This window comes from Molossus molossus, unplaced genomic scaffold (genome assembly GCF_014108415.1).
Source record: "Molossus molossus isolate mMolMol1 unplaced genomic scaffold, mMolMol1.p scaffold_m16_p_14, whole genome shotgun sequence".
NCBI classification, from domain to species: domain Eukaryota; kingdom Metazoa; phylum Chordata; class Mammalia; order Chiroptera; family Molossidae; genus Molossus; species Molossus molossus.
The window spans coordinates 12,480,582-12,500,821 of record NW_023425349.1 but is presented as its reverse complement, the minus strand read 5'-3'; the positions used below and the strand labels follow the sequence as shown (position 1 = coordinate 12,500,821).

The 20,240-nt window shown below is 54.1% G+C and overlaps 1 protein-coding gene across 5 annotated transcripts in view; it reads left to right on the top strand.

Moving 5' to 3' along the window:
- The window catches only part of LOC118629895 (DAB2 interacting protein), a 186,444-nt gene that overhangs the window by 99,844 nt on the left and 66,360 nt on the right, over positions 1 to 20,240 (top strand). For 4 of the 5 annotated variants that reach the window (XM_036261608.1, XM_036261607.1, XM_036261606.1 and 1 more), the window contains exon 3: positions 10,309 to 10,448. In XM_036261608.1, coding sequence (XP_036117501.1) covers positions 10,309 to 10,448 — 140 coding nt within the window. Of the gene's footprint in view, positions 1 to 10,308; positions 10,449 to 12,179; positions 12,223 to 20,240 lie in introns of those variants that run through there. The other variant, XM_036261609.1, reaches the window with a different exon arrangement.

Sequence of the window (20,240 nt, the reverse complement as noted above, 5' to 3'; positions counted from 1 at the left end):
TCCCACACTGGGACGAGTAACTTTTCTTGTGGAATTGCTTAAAGAATGTCTGAGATGAGTCATAATTTTTACTGTCCTGCTCCGGCACCTTAGATGGCTCCCAGGGGTGGGCCCCAGTTCTCCAGTCACATTTGAGGTGCCCCTGGCCTGTCCTAACTTCCATGCCTTGTACAGCTGACCTTGCTGCCCACAGTTCCCTCCCCATTTCTCTGCCTCAAGAGCTCCTTCCCTCCTCTGAGCTCCCCCTGGGCTCCAGCCGGCATCCCCTCCCCTGGGCTCCAGAACACGGATGCTGTGACTTAACCTTTGCCAGACCTGGTGACTTTCTCAAGGGCAGCTACTGTTTCTGATGTGTCTGAACCCCGGGCACTGGGGCAGGGTGCTCAGAGGGGCTTGTGGAATGAAGGTGTGAGAGGGAGTGAAGGAAGAAGCGAGTGCAGGGTGAGGAGAGGAGAAGTGAGCATCGATCTCGCTTGAGAGCCCCACTCCTCGTGTCTTGGGAGGAGAGGTTAGGATAAGTCATCCAGACCACCACCTGGCCACAAAGCGCAGCAAGGACACCGGCCCTTGCTTTGAAATTGACCTTTACTCTACCCGTGGGCTCCCACAATCCCTCAGAGCGGGACTCCCAGGTTAGCCTGGCCTGCAGATGGTAAATCACCCAGGAGCAGAAATAGCCTATAAAATCCTCTCCCCAAACAGTGCGTTTTGTATCCTGTAGTGAAAATGGCTTTTAAAAGCACTGCTCACTCAGGTGGATTTATGGGGCTGCTGCCTGCCTCTCGCCTCTCCCTCCTACTAGTGTTTATAGGTCCCTGGGACTGGAGCACCCTGGGGTCCTGGTGCTCCTGATGGCTCTTGGTGCAGGGAGAAACCGGATTACACCTCTTCACTGCCTTGCTGCTCCAGGGCTGCCCCGACCGGCTCCGTGGCTGGGAGGCAGGGTCATCTGACCCAACAGAAGCTCCTTATGGCCCAGCATGGAGCTGAAGACCCACCATCAGTACCTTTCCTCTGGCAAGCTGTGTCTCCAGAAGGTCCTTCCCATTTATTGTCACCAGATGGGTCACCAGGGAGGGGAACGATGTCATGTCCAAGCTGGAAAAGATTTAGAGATCAGCTAAACCAATTCCCTCATTGTACAGATGGGGAAACTGAGTCAGAGAGGCCAACATGCTCGCTCAGAGCCTCATAGTGCAGTAATGGAATTATGGGAGAGCTTGGGCTCTGGTGCAAACCATCTGGGTCAAGGCAACCCTGTCACTTCTTGGCTGTGTCGCCCTGGGAAAGTTGCTTGACCTCTCTGAGCCTCTCTATTCTCTGATCTGCACATTGGGTTGTGAGAATTAAATGACGTTAGTCATATAAAGCTTTAATGTAGTGCCTGAAGCTTAGAGAGGGCTTCATCAATACATCCGGCTTTCTCTTAGCATGTTGGAATAGTCTTCATTGTTATTAATGAGCAGAGCCGAACCCGGATTTTCTGGCTCTGATCATAGCTTTTTCTGTCGCTCTGTGGGGTGGTCTCTGCTGAGCGTTCACTCATGCAGAGTGCACAGAGCACAGGTTTTGTTGGGGAGCAAGCGCCAGAAGCGGTGAGTCACCCTGGGAAGACTGGCCTCGTACTGACCTTAGTGACAGGGCCGGAAGCGGGGCAGAGGGAGAAAGTGGAGGTCCTGCTGCAGGGGTGAGGCTCTCTGAGGGAGTCGGTTTCCCTGCAGCCACGTGGCCCTTGTCCCAGACTCCCCATCAAGAGGTCAGAGCTGGCCGAGGGCTGAGAGAGCTGATGAAGTGTCCGTGGCCATCCAGACCTCTGGGATGGGCTCATCATGCTATGGCTGGTGGAGGGTTTACAGAGCAGTGAGTCACTCCCTGGCGGCTCTGGGTTCTCACGTCCCTGCCTGAGACCTCGGGAATGTGTGTCTGATTTCTGTTCGCTAAGCCACCCAGCCCTGGGTGCCGGCAGGTACCAGGAGGGCCTCTCCCAGCTCCTTATTTCTCTCTCCCATCTTCATACCCCCACTCTTTTCCCAACTGGGTACCCCCTTCCCACCTTCTCTAGATTCTCAGGGTTCTTAGGGGCCCTTTTACCTGGGCACCCTCTGTAGGGGGTATGCCCATGTTATAAGCCTGGGCTCAGGTGTGCCACTTGGAGGTCAGAGGGACCTGTGATCACTGCAGGGCCCCCCGGGGCAGCCAGACTCACTGCTGTCCTCACCGCTGCTCAGTCTGCCCGGCGTGCCTGCTGTGGCTGCCCTGCCCGAAGTAATCTCAGCAGGCCCGCCCATTGACCCCAAGTGGAATCCCTTAAAAAGCCTCCCAGATCACATTCTCTGCCTTTCTCCTTTCTCTTTTACATCATAAATGCTTGTTAATTCATTCAGGAAGTATTTATGGAGTACTTGCCAGGTGTTTAGCACTGGGGACCCCAGCTGCCATGGCCCCACAATCCTGTGGGGGAGGGAGACTAAACAAACAGATGTATAATTACAACTGTGATAAGTCTGTAAGGAGACCTGGCCTAATCTGAGGGCATCAGGGAGGCCCCTGAGGAGCAGATGTGAGGAGACACTGACGGGTATGCCGGGCCCTCTGGGCAAAGGGTCCTCTGTTCCAGGCAGTGGGAACAGCCTGTGCCAAGGCCCTGTGACAGGAGAAGCTGGCAATTTCAAAAGCCCCACTGAAGCCAGGGGAGCTGAAGCACAGGGGTTAGGTCATGAGGGGCTTTAGGGCCTCAACAAGGAGCTAGGCCTCTATCCCAGGAGCCCTGGGGAGCTATGCAAGGTGTTGGAGCTGGCCAGTGGTAGGATCTGATCTGCTTTTGAAAGGATCCTTCAGGGGTCTGTGAAGGTCTAGGACTGCCTTTCCAGTTGGGGGACCCTGGAGGGCAGAAAGCCGGCCTTTCCAGGGCCCAGCACATGGTGAGGCCCAGGGAACTTGCCCTGGGTGAGCCGTGGACCAGCACCCTTCCCTGTCAAAGGAGGTTTTGGTCTTAATGATGGTTCTTGTAAACCCCTGCCCTCTTTTTCCTTCTGGCTAATGGCTGGCCGGTCCCTGGTGGTTAAAGTCCAAGCAATAAAAAAACAACAACGATGATAATGACCGTGATGATGAGAATAGCTAACATTTACTGTGTGCCGGGAAATGGGCTGACTTCTTTACATGCACGTTCTCAGAAACTCGTTACAACAACCTGTCGTGGCTACTGTTGTCCTCATTCTACAGAAGAGGAAGCAGGCTCAGTCCACTAGGTCACTAGCCTAAGGTATTGGAGCCCTCTGCCACCTGGCTTCTTGGGGTCGGGGGAGGAAAGGCCTTTGAATTTTACCTGGGATTCCTAGAGATGGAGGTATCCCTGCACCTAAAGAGGTGTGTCAAGTGGTGGCCGTTGAGATGTGATGATGGCAGAGGAGAAATGTTTGTGGCACAGGTCCCTGTCTGAATGGGGGTGGGGCCCTGCTGAACAACCTGCCAGGCTGCAAGACTGAGAAGCCACACATTCAGGGAACTGTGAAGATAAACTTCCAGGGTGTGAGAGAAGCAAACAGGTCACCCTCAGAGAGGGGCACAAAGTGAGGCCCTGCCTGAAAAGCAGGGGGATTGTGGGGTCACCAGCACGGAGCTGTTTTGTCTCCTGGGACCCAGGATCTGGGCTCCCAGCTCTTTGAGCTCAGCCAGACACTCTCCCTTCCTGCTGTGGTTGCGAACGTGAGCCCACGTGGGCCTGTGTGTTTGGCCTGGTGTCAGTGTAATTCTGTGAGTACCTGACAGCTGAGTATGTGTGTGTATTTGTGAGCTTGTATTTGTATGCTTAGCTGTGTATTTTGTGATTGCATATGTGTGTGTTGGTCATTGTGCACATATGTTTATGTGGTGGTTGATGGTGGGGAGACTTGTATGTTTACACATGCTTTTCTGGGTGGGCATCCCTCCCACAATGCCTTTATGTACATGCATGTTCTTGAACTTGTGTGTGTTTCTGGCCCTGCATATTTCTCCATGAGGACATGTTTAAGTGTGGTTATCCACGTAATATTTTAATTCAGGAATGATCCCTGAGTGTCATGGCCCATGAGTTGGTTCTCTGTGTGACCCAGGTAGTCTCTTTCCTTTCTCTGGGTAGGGAGGAGTGTGGAGGTCTTACAATCAATCAAAGGAGCATTGGCAAGGGGTTAAGAGGGTACTATGGGCATCAGATGGCCTGTGTAGGTGGTCACCAGAAAAGCACCAACTTAATCCTGGCTTAACATGTGATCCCTGTTTCACCTGTCACAGTGTCTGGCATTCCACCATTAGTGAGTCACTCTGCATAGGGAACTCTCTCTGATGAGGCATACCTCCCAAGGGGGGGGGGGGGAGGTGGGATCTAGCATCCGAAGGACTCGGAGGCCGGAGAATTCACTGGTACTGCTCGTGCCAGGGTGGGAGAGCCCAGCTGTGGAAGGCAGCTGCTCTAGCGTTACAGAATCATCAGTTCTCGGCGCTGGGAAGGAGCTTGGTCATCACCCGACCCAGCCCTCGCAGGACAGATGGGAAGACTGAGGCCCGGAAAGAGAAAACACAGGGAGCCCGGGAGGCTCTTGAAGCTTGGGATACTGGTGAGGAGAGGGGCCTGTCATGGTGACTCCATCAGGTTGCCTGCTCTCTGGGCCTCGGGTGCCTTGTCTGTACCATGTGGGCCTTGGCCCGACTGCCCCCATGAGCCCTCCTGGCTCTCAACCCTGTGACTCTCATAGCAGGACTCCTTACTTCCCACCTGTGCCTAGGTGGGGTGAGGGGTCCATACCAGCCTGCCAGGGTATCCGGTCTGCCTGCCAGCCCGTGTGCCCAGCAGCCTCTTCTCAGAGTGGTATCTGGATGGGATCTTCCCCTCCCTTTCCTGTTTATTTAGGTGTGCTGTTTGCATTTGCACAAAGCCCCTGAAAGATACTGAGAGACATGGTCTGTTTGGGTGCTAGCCTTAGACTTGGCCATGGGAGGAGGAGCTGGGCCTGGGCAGAGGGAGAGCTCATGAGGTGGGGTGCTGCCTCCATCCTACGCACTGCCGCAGGGCCCAGGGTGGGCAGCCGTGGGCTCGTTGGGCAGGGTAGGCCCACCTACCTGTCTGCAGTGACTCAGGGTCCGTTTGTTAAAAGGGGAGCAGGTGACGAAGGCAGGACTGAGGATGCAGGACCAGGGGAAGGAACTCACCCATCCTAGAGCACCTATGTGCCAGGCATGGTGCTTGATGCTTTCCATTCAGATGAGAAAGTAGCCCAGAGACCAGTGGTGACATGTGGCTCCCAGGTGCCCACATGGTGGTGCTGCCTCCTGGTCAGGGCGTGAGGCACCCATGAGGATGGGACTGGGCAAGGCCTCCCATCCCTGAGCCTCCAGATCCTCATGGGTGAGTCCCAGGCACTCAGGAGAAAGTGCACCTTCCCTTTTGCCCTCCCATCCAGAGGCCCAGCACAGTGCCTGGGGCTGAGTGTGGGGAGATTGGGCTGAGCTATCAGCTCCCGTTCTGGCCTTTGACTTGTCTATGCATGTGTGCAAGTGTGTGTGTGTGTGTGCGCGCGTGCATGCACAGGGGAACCCTCACCCTGCTCACGCCATGGGCTAGAACTCTCCTGGTTACACTCTCAGCTCTACTGCTTATCAGCTCTGCAACTCGGCAAGTGACTTAACTTCTCTGAGCCTCATTTGCCCCTGAAATGTTCTGAATTCTAAGGCACACAGCTTCCCAGGGAGTCCCAGTAAGAGGCATTGGGCCCTCCCTGGGACGTGTGCAGTGAGTGTCGGGTACAGAGTGACTTGGCAGAGCAGGAGCATGATAACTGGTAATTTATCATCATCATCATCGCTTGGAATTGATTGAAATGGGTGAGTGAAGAAATCGTGTGTCTGGAATTCTGAAAAGCCCTTGAGAAAGTCTCAGAGCATCCTGGAGAAGGAGCACAGGTGTGAGCCCGATGCCAGGATGGTGGCGTCGTGGCTGAATGGGTGGGGGAGCTGCCGAGAGCTGGGGTCCTTCCAGCTGGAACCCCCACAGGCTTCTGTCCTCCGCTTGGGACTGCCCTGCCCTTTGGTCAGTGGCATGAATGAAGCCCTGAGGTCCTGTGGATCTGCCAGGTGGGAGGACTTCCGAATGGGCAGCAGGTCATCACAGACGCAGCAGAGGCTACACGGCTGTCAGCACCCAACCACTGGGAATGGGCAGCAGGCAGAAGCCTTGTGCAAAACGCCCCTGGGGCCTTAGCTGACCTAAGTCCAGGGACACAGGTCTGAGAAGCACATGGAACGTGGCTGTGCTGGTGGAGGCGGAGCGCCCCGTCTGGGGAGGGAGCAGGCTCGGCTCCCACGGACTGCGCAGGCTGCTCACTGAGCTTGAGACATCAGTCCCTGCTCTAGTGAATGAAAGCTGAGGCCTCCACCGGAGCACCCCCTCCCCCCTCCGGCACTTTGTACCTCCACAGTCTCTGTGTGATGGCTTTAAAAATACAGTGCTTGTTTAAAAGAGTTCAAAACTACCACACTGCATGAGAGCCTGTGGCTCCAGCATCATTTTGCAAGAGTGTTCGTTCATTTACTAGACGCGACACCAGGCCACCAGGCCACCTCCAAGCTCCTCTCTTTACCCCAACAGACTTCCACCTGTGGTGGTTGCATCCCTTCTCAGAGCAAGAATTAGTGGTGGTACTAGAGCAGCGACTTGTAACCCATGTGCCCTAAAATTTCAGTAATTTGCTTATGTGTGCCATGAGGTGAGAAAGGTTGAAAGTCGTTGTTCTAGAGACACATCAGTAATAACAATAATAAAGCTGGCAACTACTGTTTAGTTGCTTAATAGTTATCATTTTACTGGTGATCTCTTACCTCGTTTAATTACTCTCACCCTATAGATATCATTAGCCCATTTTATAGAGAGGGACACTGAGGTTCAGAGAGGTCTAGTGATTTGCCCCCAGCTCATCGGAATTGGTGGGAGAGGACTTGCGCTAACCCGAGGGGTGTGATCAGTAGGGCCAGCTTATGTTGGATTGGCCTCCTGGAAAAGGTGGGATAAAGGCAGGTGCTGGGGGTATGGAAAGAGGGGTCCAGAGCTTTATCTGTCCTTCTTAATCCCCACTGCATCCTCCACCCATTCCACAGAGAAGTGAGGGGCCCTGCCGGCCATCTGCTGGCCAGGGGGTCTGTGGAGCCTGAGTTGAGCCCTGTTCACCTGCCTCTAGCTCCCAGCTCTCAAGTGCTGTCCTAGAACCTGCTTTACTTCAAGAAGGGACATGATTTGCCCATGGCCCCTCATTAAAGGTTGACTTGGGTGCAGAACAAGATTTTCTGACTTGAAGACCAGTCAGTCTCTCTTTCTGAGTTCAGGGCTGTAGCCGCCTCCAGAAATCATGTCTTGGAACATGCCCATGAAGGGATAGGAGAAAAGGCTCATCACCCTTCGTCTAGGAGTGAGGAGCCACCCTTGGCCCTCCACCCCATGAAGAGGTCAGTAAGCAAGCTGTGAGGCTGGGCAGAGCAGGGAACTGGAGTCCTGGGTCTTTGAACTTGCTGTGTGACCTTGGGGCCTCATTCACCCTGCTGATGCAGTCTTTTCGATCTGAGTCCTCTTCTAGCTGTGGCTTTCTGGGATGATGAGCATTTGTTAAGCCTGTTATATGTTTCTGGGACCTGAGCTAGGTTATCTGGGGGACACAAAGGTGGACATGTGTGGTGTGGGGGGAGTGAATGGGGTCCTCCCTGTTCTCCTAAAGAATCACTCTGCATGATCTGAATGCTCTGGCCTCTTAATTTGTATATTGCTCACCTCCAAGTGTTCATGACCATCTTGGTCACTGTATCTAACGTATAGTGTTCTTTGATAAATGGCAAACGAGTGAATGTTACGGAAAGTTTGAGTCCCTAAGGTCGTGGTCAGTTTGGAGGCTGCTTGTCAGAGGAGCATTAAGTGTCACCCGAGGAAAGGTAGGGAGAGGAGGTGACACATGCCTCATTTAACCTCCTAGAAGGGAGAAAAAAAATTTTTAGCTCAAAAATAGGATAAAGCTGTCAATATTGCTACATAATGAGCTACATAAATTGTGAAACATGCTTCATGGTTCTTTGTGCCACAAGAGTGTAGAAATTGTGAAATTTCCATCAGTGTAGAAAATAAAAAACAAGAAAATGTACAAGCCCATTGGGGGAACTTGCTTGACAGCAACACCTGTTAGAGAAGAACCCATCCAAGTTAGCCAGGTGCATCTCCCCTCCCCCCATACCTGGCAAGGGGCCAAGGTTTGGCGAGTCCAGAGCTTGCATGAAGATTTGGGTTCCTGCCTTCTTGCTGTGTCTCCTGGAGGGTCTGCTGTCCCCTGCTCTGCCACCATTTGTGGTCCTTCTGCAGCAGGCATTGCTCTATGGGTCACCCCTCTGAAAGAGGGTTCCTCCTGCAACTAAACACCTAGGAGATATCTGGTGAACTATAGCTGGTTAGAGCACCTTCATGGGTATTCCTGAGCTGCAGAGTGAGAGGCACTTAATATTTGGACTCCACTGCCTAAGCGTTATGGATGAGGTGGCATTTTAGCTGGGCCTTGTAAGATGTGCAGAATTCTGACAGGTAGCCACAGGGATAGGTCTCCCATGGATGGGAGAGAGCAAGTGGGAGGAAAAAATAAGGGGAGAAAAGAAAAGGGAAAGCTTGAAGAGGGTGGGCAGAAGAGGGGGACCTGTGGTAAAACTCTGGCTTCAGGTACGCCTGGGAACTGTGTCCTTGGGAGAGTCATTTTACCTCTCTGAGCAAGGTTTCTTTATTTGCAGAAAGGGATGATGTTTTTTCTGTTTGTGTGAGTGACGAGATGATGTGTACAGTCAGTGTTTGACCTTGTCATGTCTAGGCTACTGGGGCCACAGAGAGGGACAGGTCCAGCATGGAACAGGACCTACAGCAATTGTCCACCTTTCCCCCTGGACTAGAGAGGGCCCCAAGGCTACCTCTATTGTGTGATGGGTGAAATGTGATGTTCAGATTGTGTACAACATTAGTTTCAAAAGAAGTTACTATCCTATTCACCTGGAATTGAGACTGGGTTGATGAATCCTGGAACCCTCTCAGACAAATTCTCCCTTAGGGAATTCCTCCCCCCACCCCAGTTTTCCTCTCCCTCCAGCTTCCTTCATGTTCCAAGTTCAGAACACCCCAGGCTGTGGCCCCTTGAGGCTCCAAATCTACCCACTTCCTTGTAAAGGGAGCACTGGTCCAACCTGCATTACAGTATTGAACAACTGTCTCCGCCATTGGGCTAGGAGCTCTCCGGGCTGGAGGTGGGATTGAGCTCTGTCCTGAGTCCAGGGAAGCCTGGTAGATGGAGGAATGGCCTGAATGCCCCCCCACCCCCCACCCCGGGCTGAGGTCTGCCATACACCTCTCAGGAGCAGACCCCTCCCCACCATGGGTCACCAAGGGGGCCAGGCAGCTGTCCCTCTAGCTAAGGCCCAGACTTCCCTGGGACCTGGCCCCAAATCTTGAAGCATGCAATGGGGATACTCGGCAAATCCTCAGCGCCTCGGCCCTTCCCTGGGCTAGGCGCTAGGAACCCTGAGCCCAAGGTGGTTCCCCCTGCTGGGATACTATGGCCCCAGGCAAAGGGCTCCACCCTGAGGGCAGGTGATGGTCGTCAGAGGAAAGAAAGGCACCCCGGTTAAGGGTCCAGGTGGCCAGAGTAGTCTGCGGGCCCCTAGAGGACCACCCGCCTGCTCTCAGAGCCTCAGTTACCCGATCTGTGTAACCGGGGCTGAGAACATCGACCGCGGTGGAGGAAGGCGCTTTGTCAATCTGAAACGTCGTGGGGGGCGTGGATTTGGCAAGGTGGGTGGGGGGTGTGACCTCGTTTCGGAAAGAGGTGAGGAGGCCTCGGCCGCCCAAGCCCCCGGGCGTCCCCGCCCCTCCGCAGCCCCGCCCCCTGGTCTCCGGGCCCCCACGTCCCTGGGCCCCCTCGCCCGGGGGGCTCGGGCAGCCTCGGCCACGGCCGGCGCGACTCGGCTCGCGTCGCCATGGCAACAGCGGCTTAGGGGGCGGGGGCGACGTGGCGAGCGGGGCTGGGCTAGGCTGGGCCGGCGGGCGGCGCGGGGTGGGCTGGGCCGCGCTGCGCGGGCCGGGCCGTCGGCGCTCGGTCGGCGGGCGGGCGGCGCGGGCCGCGAGCTGCTGGGGCCGAGCCCGAGCCCGCGGCCGCCCGAGCCGGGGCGCGGGTCCCGTGCGGTCCCGTGCGGGTCCCGGGCCGGGCTCCGTGGCCGCGCTAACCCCGCCTCCCCTTCCCCTTCTTGTCGCCCCGCGCGCAGGGCTTCCTCAGCCGCCGCCTCAAGGGCTCCATCAAGCGCACCAAGAGCCAGCCCAAGCTGGACCGCAACCACAGCTTCCGCCACATCCTGCCGGGGTTCCGGAGCGCCGCCGCCGCCGCCGCCGCCGCGGACAATGAGAGGTGAGCCCGCCGCCGCCCGGCCCGGCCCGGCCTCCCCGTGCCGCCGCCGGGTGCGCCCGGGAGGGCGCGGGGACAAAGCGGGAGCCGCGCGGGCGCTGAGGCGGGAGGGCACGCCACGCCGCCCTCCGGCAACTCGCGGGGCCGCCGGACTGCGGGGCACGCCGGGCCCTCTCGTGCCCCGCTGAGGCCGGGCAGGAAGCGCCTGGCAGAGAAGTCCTGCCTCGCCTCGCCGAGCTGGGCATTGTTTCCCGGCGGTGCGTGCCCCGAGCCGGGGCCAGAGTGGTCCTCCACCCACAGACTCACCCCCTGCCTCCCGAGCCCCTGGGTGTCCGACGCAAAAGGCATTTCCCGCTGGGTTTTGCTGAACCCCAGTGGTGAAGAAAAGGGTGAACATCTGGAGGGGAGGAGCAGGGGGCTGGGCCGCTTAGGGGGCACATCTGCTCTAAGTAGGGCGCACGCTCTGCTGGAGGCGAGCAGAGCGGGCAGTGCCGGCGCCCTGGCTCAGGGGCATCGCCTGAGGCCGGGGAAGAAGGGCCTTCTCCTCTCCAGTCTGGCCAGCTGCTTCTCTTCCTTACCTCTCCACTCCCAGGGGTGTCTCCTGTTCCCTGCTTCCTTTTCCTGGGCAAGCTAGGAGCAGGGTGTGGAAATTCCAGGGGGAGGTGGCTTGTGGGGCAGAGGAGAGGGAGGAGGTGGCTCAGCCTGCCTGGAGTCCCGGCAACAGAACAGGCTTCAGCTCGCAAGGGCAAGCCATCCTGTCCGGGTGTAGGGGCACTGGGCAGACACAGTCCCTCCGGGCCCAGGTCCCAGTCCTTGAGCCGTGCCAGCCGCGGCACCTTTCCAGTGAGCACAGGTACAGTGATGGAATCCGGTGCCAGTCAGAACATGTCCCTGCTCAGCTCGTGGAGGTGAAAGAATGGGCAGGCACCATTCAGCCCCGAGAGCTCAGGCCCCGGGCATCTGTCTTCATAGGGCTGTGCTCTGTGTATGATTGGCAAGTTGGCGAGTAGGGGAGGCACAGGGAGAAGGAAGATGTGTTTCCGCTCCCCCTTGGTTCTAGCAAGGAAAGGAGTACAAGTTATAGCCCAACTTCTGCCCAAGGTTAAGTGACTTTAACTGACCCCTAGCATCTTTCCGGAGAGTAGCCCCAGAATTACTAGACCTTTAATTTCTACCAGCCCAGAGCTGCTCTCTCCAGTGCATCCTACCGCTGCCTGCAGCTAGTTTCCTGCCCCAGCTGCCAAGCCTAGCCCAAGGCAGGACCCTCAGCCTTTCTCTGATGGCCATGGTGCCCCAGGGGACCAGGCGTGCCGAGGCAGGCAGATGCAGCCAGGCCAGAGCTCAGCGCTGGGTGCAGCCACTGCGTCTTTGAAAATCTCGCTTCCCATCTTTGTTATTGTCTGGGCGGCAGGCCACCCGGTTTGCTGCCTTCTTCCCTCCGCCCGGCCCCGCCTCCGGCTTTCTCCCCCAGGAATATGCCCTTCTCTGCGCTTTCCTTGGCGGGGGTCAGGACCCTCTGCACCCGCATGCGGGGGCTTGTGTACGTACCCCGTTTTATGTGCATGTGTTGATTGTCGGGGAGCAGGAGAGACAGCAGGCAGTCCGGCCTCTGAGTGTGTCTGCCCTCCCGGGAGCGGACGGCGTGCATGCCATGTTTACCTCCTTCCAGTGGAGAGCCTGCACCGAGAAGCTGGCGAACGCTTGGCTGGCAACCCTGGCTGGAGGTTGGGGCATGGCTGAGATGACCTCGAGCAGGTCCTGCCGAGCTTGGCCTCAGGTCAGCCTTGCCATATGCCGGAGGGGCGCGGAGTGGGGGTTGGGAGTGAATCTGTATAAGCCCATTTCTGGAAATGGTGGTAAACGGTAGCGGTTGGAGCAGAATGGCACTGGCAGTGGTGTGGAATTGTCTTATTAATTTTCTATAAACAAAATCTGGCTTGGTGGCTTCTCTGGCACAGGAGGGAGCCCAGATTTTCTATGGACAGGCAGAGAGACTGAGTTTGAAGTCTCTCTCCCCAGCCTTGGAGCTGAAATAGGCTCTGCTAGGACTGGGGTCTCCTGTTTTGCTGCTTTGGTTAGAAATAGATTCATTGGCTGCTGCTGGGATGGATGGGCAGATATTTCTCTGGGGCACCCCCTGGAGTCATCCTATTTGGAGTTGAGAGAGTAAAACCAACTATGGTGACCCAACTCCCCCAATGCTCGTGGTCAAACCTGGGTGAGTCGTGAGGCGCCTCCCCTTACTCTGGCTTGTGGTTGAGCTGTTGAGGCCGGGAGGACAGAAAGGCTGCCTTTGGCTTGGTTTAGCAGCAAGGAGGGGGTTGAATTCTGTCTCCATGGGACCCCCACTGGGCTGTTATGCCTCCTGCTGGGGAGAGGGGCTAAGTGCATTGATGCCAATGTCAGTGAGAGGATGGGGTGGGAAGGGGGTGGGGGCTTCTAGGTGACAAGTGTGAGCCCTGGTCCCTAGTCTCCCCATGTAGATAGACAGCACAGGGCACTGGGGGCGGCCACTTGGGTTCTGACTTTGGATAAACCTGGCTGCTGTGTATATGGTGGCGAAGTGGCTTTGTTAAATGCTGTCTGCCGTGCTCTACAAACTGCTGTGTAGGGGAGGTTATTTTTTTGCACTGGAATTCTCTCACCTGGAGGATGGAAACCTCCCTCTGCTCCCTGGGAAAGGAATCTACCCCAGGTGTGGCGACACAGGCTGGCTGGTTGGGGGAGAGGGCTGCTGTCTAGTTATGAGGCTGTGGTCAGGCCAGCCAGGGCTTGGCGGGCACACTTGGGCACTGGGGGTCCCCAGGGCCACAGGACAGGTTTGAGCCCTTGTACTTATTCTCCTGAAGTGCACTGGGGGAACTAGTCTCCCAAATCCCTGGGCTCTTAGGCACTCATTTCTTCTTTGGAGGTGTTGAAAATAAGCACCAAGGACAGGTAATCATTTCTCCTGGATCACAGAAATGAATGCTGCTCAGAGGCTTTCCAGGTGAAAGGTGTGCTGGCAAAAGCATTTTTGTTTCGCAGGCTGGAAATGCTGCCGCTTCGTTTACAAGGCTATTTTAACGTGGGTAAAAGCGATGCAGGATGTGGTGGTTCTGCCTTCCCAGAGATAATTTCCAAGTCACTCATTTATTTATTAATGTTCTCGAGCAGCTAGGAGGGTCAGCTGGCAATATTATGCTGTCTTCATCCCTTTTCTCCCTCATACTGTTTCTGGGTGACCCTGGCTCCCCACCCGTGCTGGGATTATGTCCTCTTTGGCTCTCTACCTGTTCCCCTACACCTATAATTACTCTGCAGTGACTGTACCCCCCTTCCCATTTTCCCCATTCTTCCGGTGCCGAGCTTATCGCATAAACGTGGGCAGCCCAGGTGCAGGGATGCAAGGCTGCTGTGTGCAGAGATAGAGATGGAATACCCCTCCCAGGAACGGGGTTCTCCGGAGTTCCCACACCTGAAAGTTACTAATGGTGGGATTTCAGGCGGTGTGAGACCAGGGAGGGGGATATGGAAGTGGTGCTTGGGGGCTGAGTAGGCAGGAATTAGTTCTGCCCCTTTGGGCGAGGCAGTCCCTGGAGGGGGAAAGGAAGCTTGAAGAGCAGGGAAAATGGAAGATGGGATCTGCTTTCCTGCTTTAGTTGTTGACAATAGGTGCAGGAGGGGCTGGGCATCCAGGCCTGGTTTTTCTTGCCTGGCCCCTTTCCCCTACCACAGACAGTGTTCTCTGTTTCCTTTCGGCGACCGAGCAGTATAGACAGTCTCTAGGCATAAATGGAAAGTATGTGACCTTTGGGTTTGAAGCCAGGCTTTCCTGGGGCAAGTCACTTAACTGTCCTGAGTCTCAGTTTGCACATCTGTAAAATGGGCTTCATGATAATACTGGTGAAAACATTAACATTAATATATTCGGCATGTGTTTAATAGGAAGTGTCTGTCCTGTTCAGTGTTGTTTCCTTAGCAACTAACACTGGGTTTGCACATTTCTTAAATGTTTCTAAAATTTTGTTCAATAAGTAATAACATGCAAAAGAGGCTAGACTAGCATGTTGAGGTTTTTAATGAGTGGTGGTTAATATTGCTAGGGAAAAATCACTTCATCTTGGTAAGCCTCAGTTTTCTCATCAACAACATGGGAATAAAAACAGGCAATCATGAGGTACAATTGTGAGGTTCAGGAGAGATATTTGATGTTGCTGTTCCTTATAAGGTGAAAAGGGTGGTACACAGGGTCATTATTACCTTGAACACAAGAAATAGCCAGGCAGAATGACCTTTGTTCCTCTCTACCGCTGGGAATGCAAACCTCTTCTACATACGTTTTAAAAGTCGATTTTAAAAGTTACATCTCATGTTGGATTATACTTGTTTTCAATCATTTAGGCATTTAGTTTTTATTTACAATGATGCTGGTATTTAAATTCTTGCATATTTAACTTTGTCTACATTTTGAGTTGTTTCCTTAGGATAAAGTCTTAGAAATGGAATTATTACGTCAAGGAATACAAACAGTTTTCGGTTTTTGATAGCAATGCCCCCCACCGAAAGCCTATAATAATTTACACTCCCCCAGTGATTTTTGAGAGTACTCATCTGTTTCCTCACACCCATAAAAACATTTTGGGTGTCATCATAAAACAATCTTTGTCATTTGAATAGGTATTGACTAGGCAGAAAAAATAGTATTTCTCTGTTATTTGCATTTCTTTCCTTGCTAGTGATTGAGAGTTGTTTTCTGAGTTCAGTGGTCAGTGGTGCTTTTTCTTTTGAGTCTTCTGTATTTCTGTCCATTGCCTTCTGAACATTCTGACAAGCCCCTTGCAGGATTCTTGGTTGCTTTGTATGGCCTCCCTCTGCTCTGAGAGGCCCGTGTAGGTGGATCTTTGTTAAATGGGCCCCTGCCTTCTGAGAGGTATGGCAGGGAATTCGTTAATTATCTGCAGGGAAGGCTTCCCAGCTCTCTCCTCTCTCCCCTCCCCTCCCCTCCTCTCCATAAGGGAATCAGATTTAATTCTTAATCTGATAATTATCATAAGGAGCCCTGGGTATTTACACAGCACTTGGAGAGGTCTTACGCCATACAGGGTAGGTGGGCACTGAAGGTACTGTTAGATTCAGGGAAACTGAGGCACACAGTCAAAGGCATGGAGGTGGGACCATCACAGAAGCCAGGCCTTGCCACCAATCTCGACCCCCCCCCCCCCAGCATTGTACTTGGAGCCCCGTGGGCACCTTTGGCAGCAGGGCTGACCGGAGCCCCGCACACGAGCGCATGACTTTGAGCCTCATCTCCAGAGAGGGAGGGGAAAGCCACAGAACACGACTCGGACGTAGAGGAGAACCAATTTATTTTTTGCCTTCTCATTTTTATCACCCTCCTTTTAGATCTGCGGCTCCCTTGTGTATCTTCCAGAGATCCGAGCTGGGCAATATTTTTAGGAATGGTGGAAATTAGCTAGTGAGAATGTGAACAGCCCCAGGCTGGGGTTTCAAAGGCTAGAGAAGCCTTTCTTCATCTCAGCATCTATAGATACACGTATGTCGGTGTGTGCACATTTGTGTATCTCTTGCAAGTGCGCACCTGCCCTCATGTGTGTGTGCACGTTATATGTAAATGTCCTGTACGTGCCTGTGCATTTGAAATGAGTAATCACATGGAAAGCATTTGGAACAGTACTTGGCACTTCATATTAGGTTGGACCATATGAAGTGGTTGTTTTTGTAGGTTGAATGTGGGCGTGTGGTTCAATCCAGTAAGTGCTCAATAAGTGTTGACTACCATTATTGATATTGCACCTATTTTCTTCTTATGTATATACTTGTGTATAGTGTGTTCATGTTTGAATTCTCATATGTGCATATCTGTGTGCAGTTTCTGTCTGGGTATGTGGCCACTGGGCTGGCCAGTTTAGTGAACAAACTGCCCACCTTCTTGGGGAGAACCTTCCAGGGCTCAGCATATACCTGGGCATCAGGACAGCAGCCCTCTTAATTCCCTTTTGCTTTTAGATGCCAGTGGAGCCCAGGCCTGGGGTGTCAGGCCTGAGGGGTGCCATGGGACCATCATATTCTCCCCAAGTAACCCTGCCTGTATCGAGGTTCCATGTCTGAGGATATGCAAATCGACTCTTTAATGGAATTCCTTTGCAAAATATTACTTGAAGCAGAAAGTTAATTACCAGGCTCTAATTAATGGCTATTTTAGAAGGCCGCAGAAGAGATCATAGGGAGACCGAAAAGGCAAGAAGGAAAACATCCAGCTCCCCCCGCTGGCTTGGTGACTCCTTCCCAGGAGGCAGAGCACACTTTGCTTTCCCCATGCTCTGCACTGCCACCCACTCCCTTATGGTGATTGGCTAAGGGTGAGTGAAAAAATGTCCTTTGCTTGAAGAACCTCTGGTGTTCTCTGAGGAGTGGCCTGGGCCATATCCTCCCTGGGGGTGGGGGGTGTGAGTAGCTGTGGATAGCAAGCCCAGCCTGAGGGAGGCTGTACCATCTCCCCCTCCCCATCCCCCCCCCCTCTGAGCAGCCAGGTGACATGACCTGGGCTGTGGGAAGCACAGTCACTGACCACTTTTTGGTGAAACTAACCCCTTTCCTACTCTTCCAGGGGCCTTTGGGCTGCTGCCAACAGACCCCATTGTTCCCTACTCCTCTTCCCCCAGTGCCCGAGGCAACTTCTGGAAAGGCTACATCTCTGCCAGGCCGGCTCCCTTGCTGCACCCCCGCCCCCTGTGCTCAGCGCGGCGTCACCTGTGATCGTGCCTGCCCACCCACCTCGGAGGACTGGCTGAAAGCCCAAGGAGATTATTGTGATAGAAATGATGTGGAAGTTTCCCTTCCCCGCTGGGGCTTGTTAGGAAGGGTGGCCTGTGTTACCATCCCCTCCCGAGATGGAGGGCATCTCCGTCCCCTGTGGGCATGTGTAGGTGTGAGCCTGTGGGTGGGCGCACAGCCTTGGCTCCCCACCCAGCCTTGTCTACAAGCCACACCACATGCCACCAGGTATGCACTTGTAAGAACCTTCCAGGTCCTTGTGGAACCACCATTGTGCACCAGAGGTCCCCTCTGAGCCAGGCGGGTGGTGGGGTGAGGACCCAGGGGAAGGAGAGGGAGTTAGATTTTCCATCTGCAAGGGTCTCTGGCAGCCTACTTGGGAATACTCTGGGCTTTTGAAGGGTGATAAGAAGTGACCCTAAGGCTGGAGGTCAAGCCTGATTTTTGGGGTGGGCCAAGAATAGGGCCTCCCTGTACCCCCATGTACACCTGCCCAGGAAGCCTGCAAGCACCTGACTCCTAGGGTTGTCCCCTCAAAGACCTCAGCCGATGGCTGTGGCCTGGGTGGGCCGGTAGGAGTGCAGGGTTTGCCCAGTGATGTGCCAGAGGGCAGCCTCAGAAACTCCTCGGGGGTTCTTCAGAGGCAGCCCGAGCAGGGCTTTGCCATCCTCATCTTCCTGCTTCCCCCCACGCCCATGCTGCCACTTGTCCCTTGACTGCTCTTCGGGGTGAGTTACTCCTGTCACAGTGATTCCCCCACCTCCCTCTTCCAGTGGCAGCCCCCATGAGAGAGGCCCCTTCTTCAGCCCCTGTTCCTGCTGGCTCTGGCCATGGCCCAGTTAGCCGGCGGACCTGCCTGTTGCCCTGACCTTTCTTGCGTCTTCAGGACCCTCATTTGCAGGCCAGGCAGGATTGTAAGAGAGCAGTGGGCAGAGATGTAGACGCCACCCTGGTGGCACAGGCCCTGATTTAATGCGATGGTGTTGTGGGGGGGTTCGTACGAGGGCAGTGAATTAGTGTGGCGGCTCCCTGTGCCCACTGACTAAGGGGAAGTTAATTTCATGCTCTGTCTTTTTGACATTCGTAATCAAAGCGCTGTATTGCAGCTGCAGACTGTTAGCACGTGAAGGATGTGTGAGCCTTAACAATTTCTGTTTCAGTGAAGGGGATTGATTAATAGATTGTTCACGGCCCCACCCACTCTGCTCCTTCTTCCCCTCCCTGCCTTCTTCCCCCTTTCCAACTTCCCCAGATCTCCTCAGGACACACGGTCCCAGAACTGATCTGACTACAACCCCACTCTTACCTTGGAAGCGGAGATGGCTGGCCCCTGAGTCGGACTGACCAGCCCAGCCCAGCAGGGCTGACTCTTCATCTTCACAAACCCGTGTGATTACCTGGGACACCTGATAAATGCAGATTCTTGGGCCCCACCCCAGACCTTCCAAATTAGACTCTGGTGGAGTAATTGAGTTTCCCCAAAGTTTGAGAACTATTACCCAAAGTTTATTTCTTTGGCAAAGGGCAGGAATTGTGCCCTAGCTGTGGGCCCGTGACTTGCCCGGGCAGTGCCCATGCTGTGTTCTTAATGACTGCTTATGGTGAGAGAGGTTTTTGTTCCCCATTTCACAGATGTAGAAACTGAGACTCTGAGAGGGCATTATGACTGGCCCCAAATCACACATTGGGGGACCCCATGTCTAGGCACTCCTTTCCCTGGCTGGTGCCCCACCTCTACCCATTAACATGCAGACCCTTTTTATGGTTGTAGTGCCTTTTTTGAAAAAAAATTTTTTTTTTAATTAAATGTATTGGGGTGACATTGGTTAATAAAATCATATAGGTTTCAAGTGTACATTTCTATGATCCATGATCTGTACATTGCACTGTGTGCCCACCACCCAAAGTCAGTTCATCTTCCGTCACCATGTGTTTGACCCCTTCTGCTTTTCACTACCCCAATCCCTTCCTTCTGTAACCACCATACTGTTGTCTGTGTCTATGAGTTTTTGTTTGTTTTTGTTGTTTATTCATTTGTTGCTTTCAGTTTTATAGCCCACATATGAGTGAAATAATATGGTTCTTCACTTTTTCTGTCTGACCTTTCTTGCTTAGCATGATGTTCTCAAGGTCCATTCATGTTGCGAATGGCAGTATTTCATCTTTTCTTATGGCTGAGTAGTATTCCATTGTATATCCCTACCACATCTTTTTCCAATCATGTATCGAAGGGCACTTTGGTTGTTTCCCTGTCCTGCCCACCATGAATAATGCTGCAGTGAACGTAGGGGTGCATAAATCTTTGTAAGTAAATGTTTTCAGATTTCCCAGGTAGATACCCAGAACAGGGATTTCTGGGTCATATGGTAACTCTATTCGTAATATTTTGAAGAAGCTCTGTACTGTTTTCCATAGTGGCTGTGCCAGTCTGCATTCCCACCTGCAGTGAATGGGTGTGGCGCCTTTTGGAATCAATGTGCCCCGTCCTAGAGGAGTGCCAGGAGCCCCTCTGCTTGCATGGGGCTCTCCACTGGAAAAAGCCGCCCCGGGTCTCCCGAGAGTGCTTGGAGCAGTTAGGCCACTTCTGACTGTGACCTGCATTCTATAGGTGAGGCGGGTGGGGCTCAGAGCGGTGAAGGGGCACATCTGGAGTGGGAACCTTGCTGCGAACTTCAGGCCCCGTGCTCGCCCACCTGTGCCAGCAAGGCCCACTCTCGCCATCTCCCGGTTACAGGTGGGGACGCTGAGGTTCAGAGAGAGAGTCACTTCCCAGGATCGAGAGAGAGGCAGTCCTGCTGTTCAAGCCCGGGTCCACTGAATGGAAGCCCGGAGCACAGGACTAGCCAACGTTTCTGGGCCAGACCGGGCGCCCTTGGCCCACACGTGGGAGTCTTTCCACACAGCCTGGAGGGTCTCTGCTCAGGAATGAGTGGCGGGCTCTGCTGAGGCCAAGGGAGAGGCCAGGCCAGGTGGAGTGGACCGGCTGCCCTCCCAACTGAGGAGGCCAGGTACCTGCTG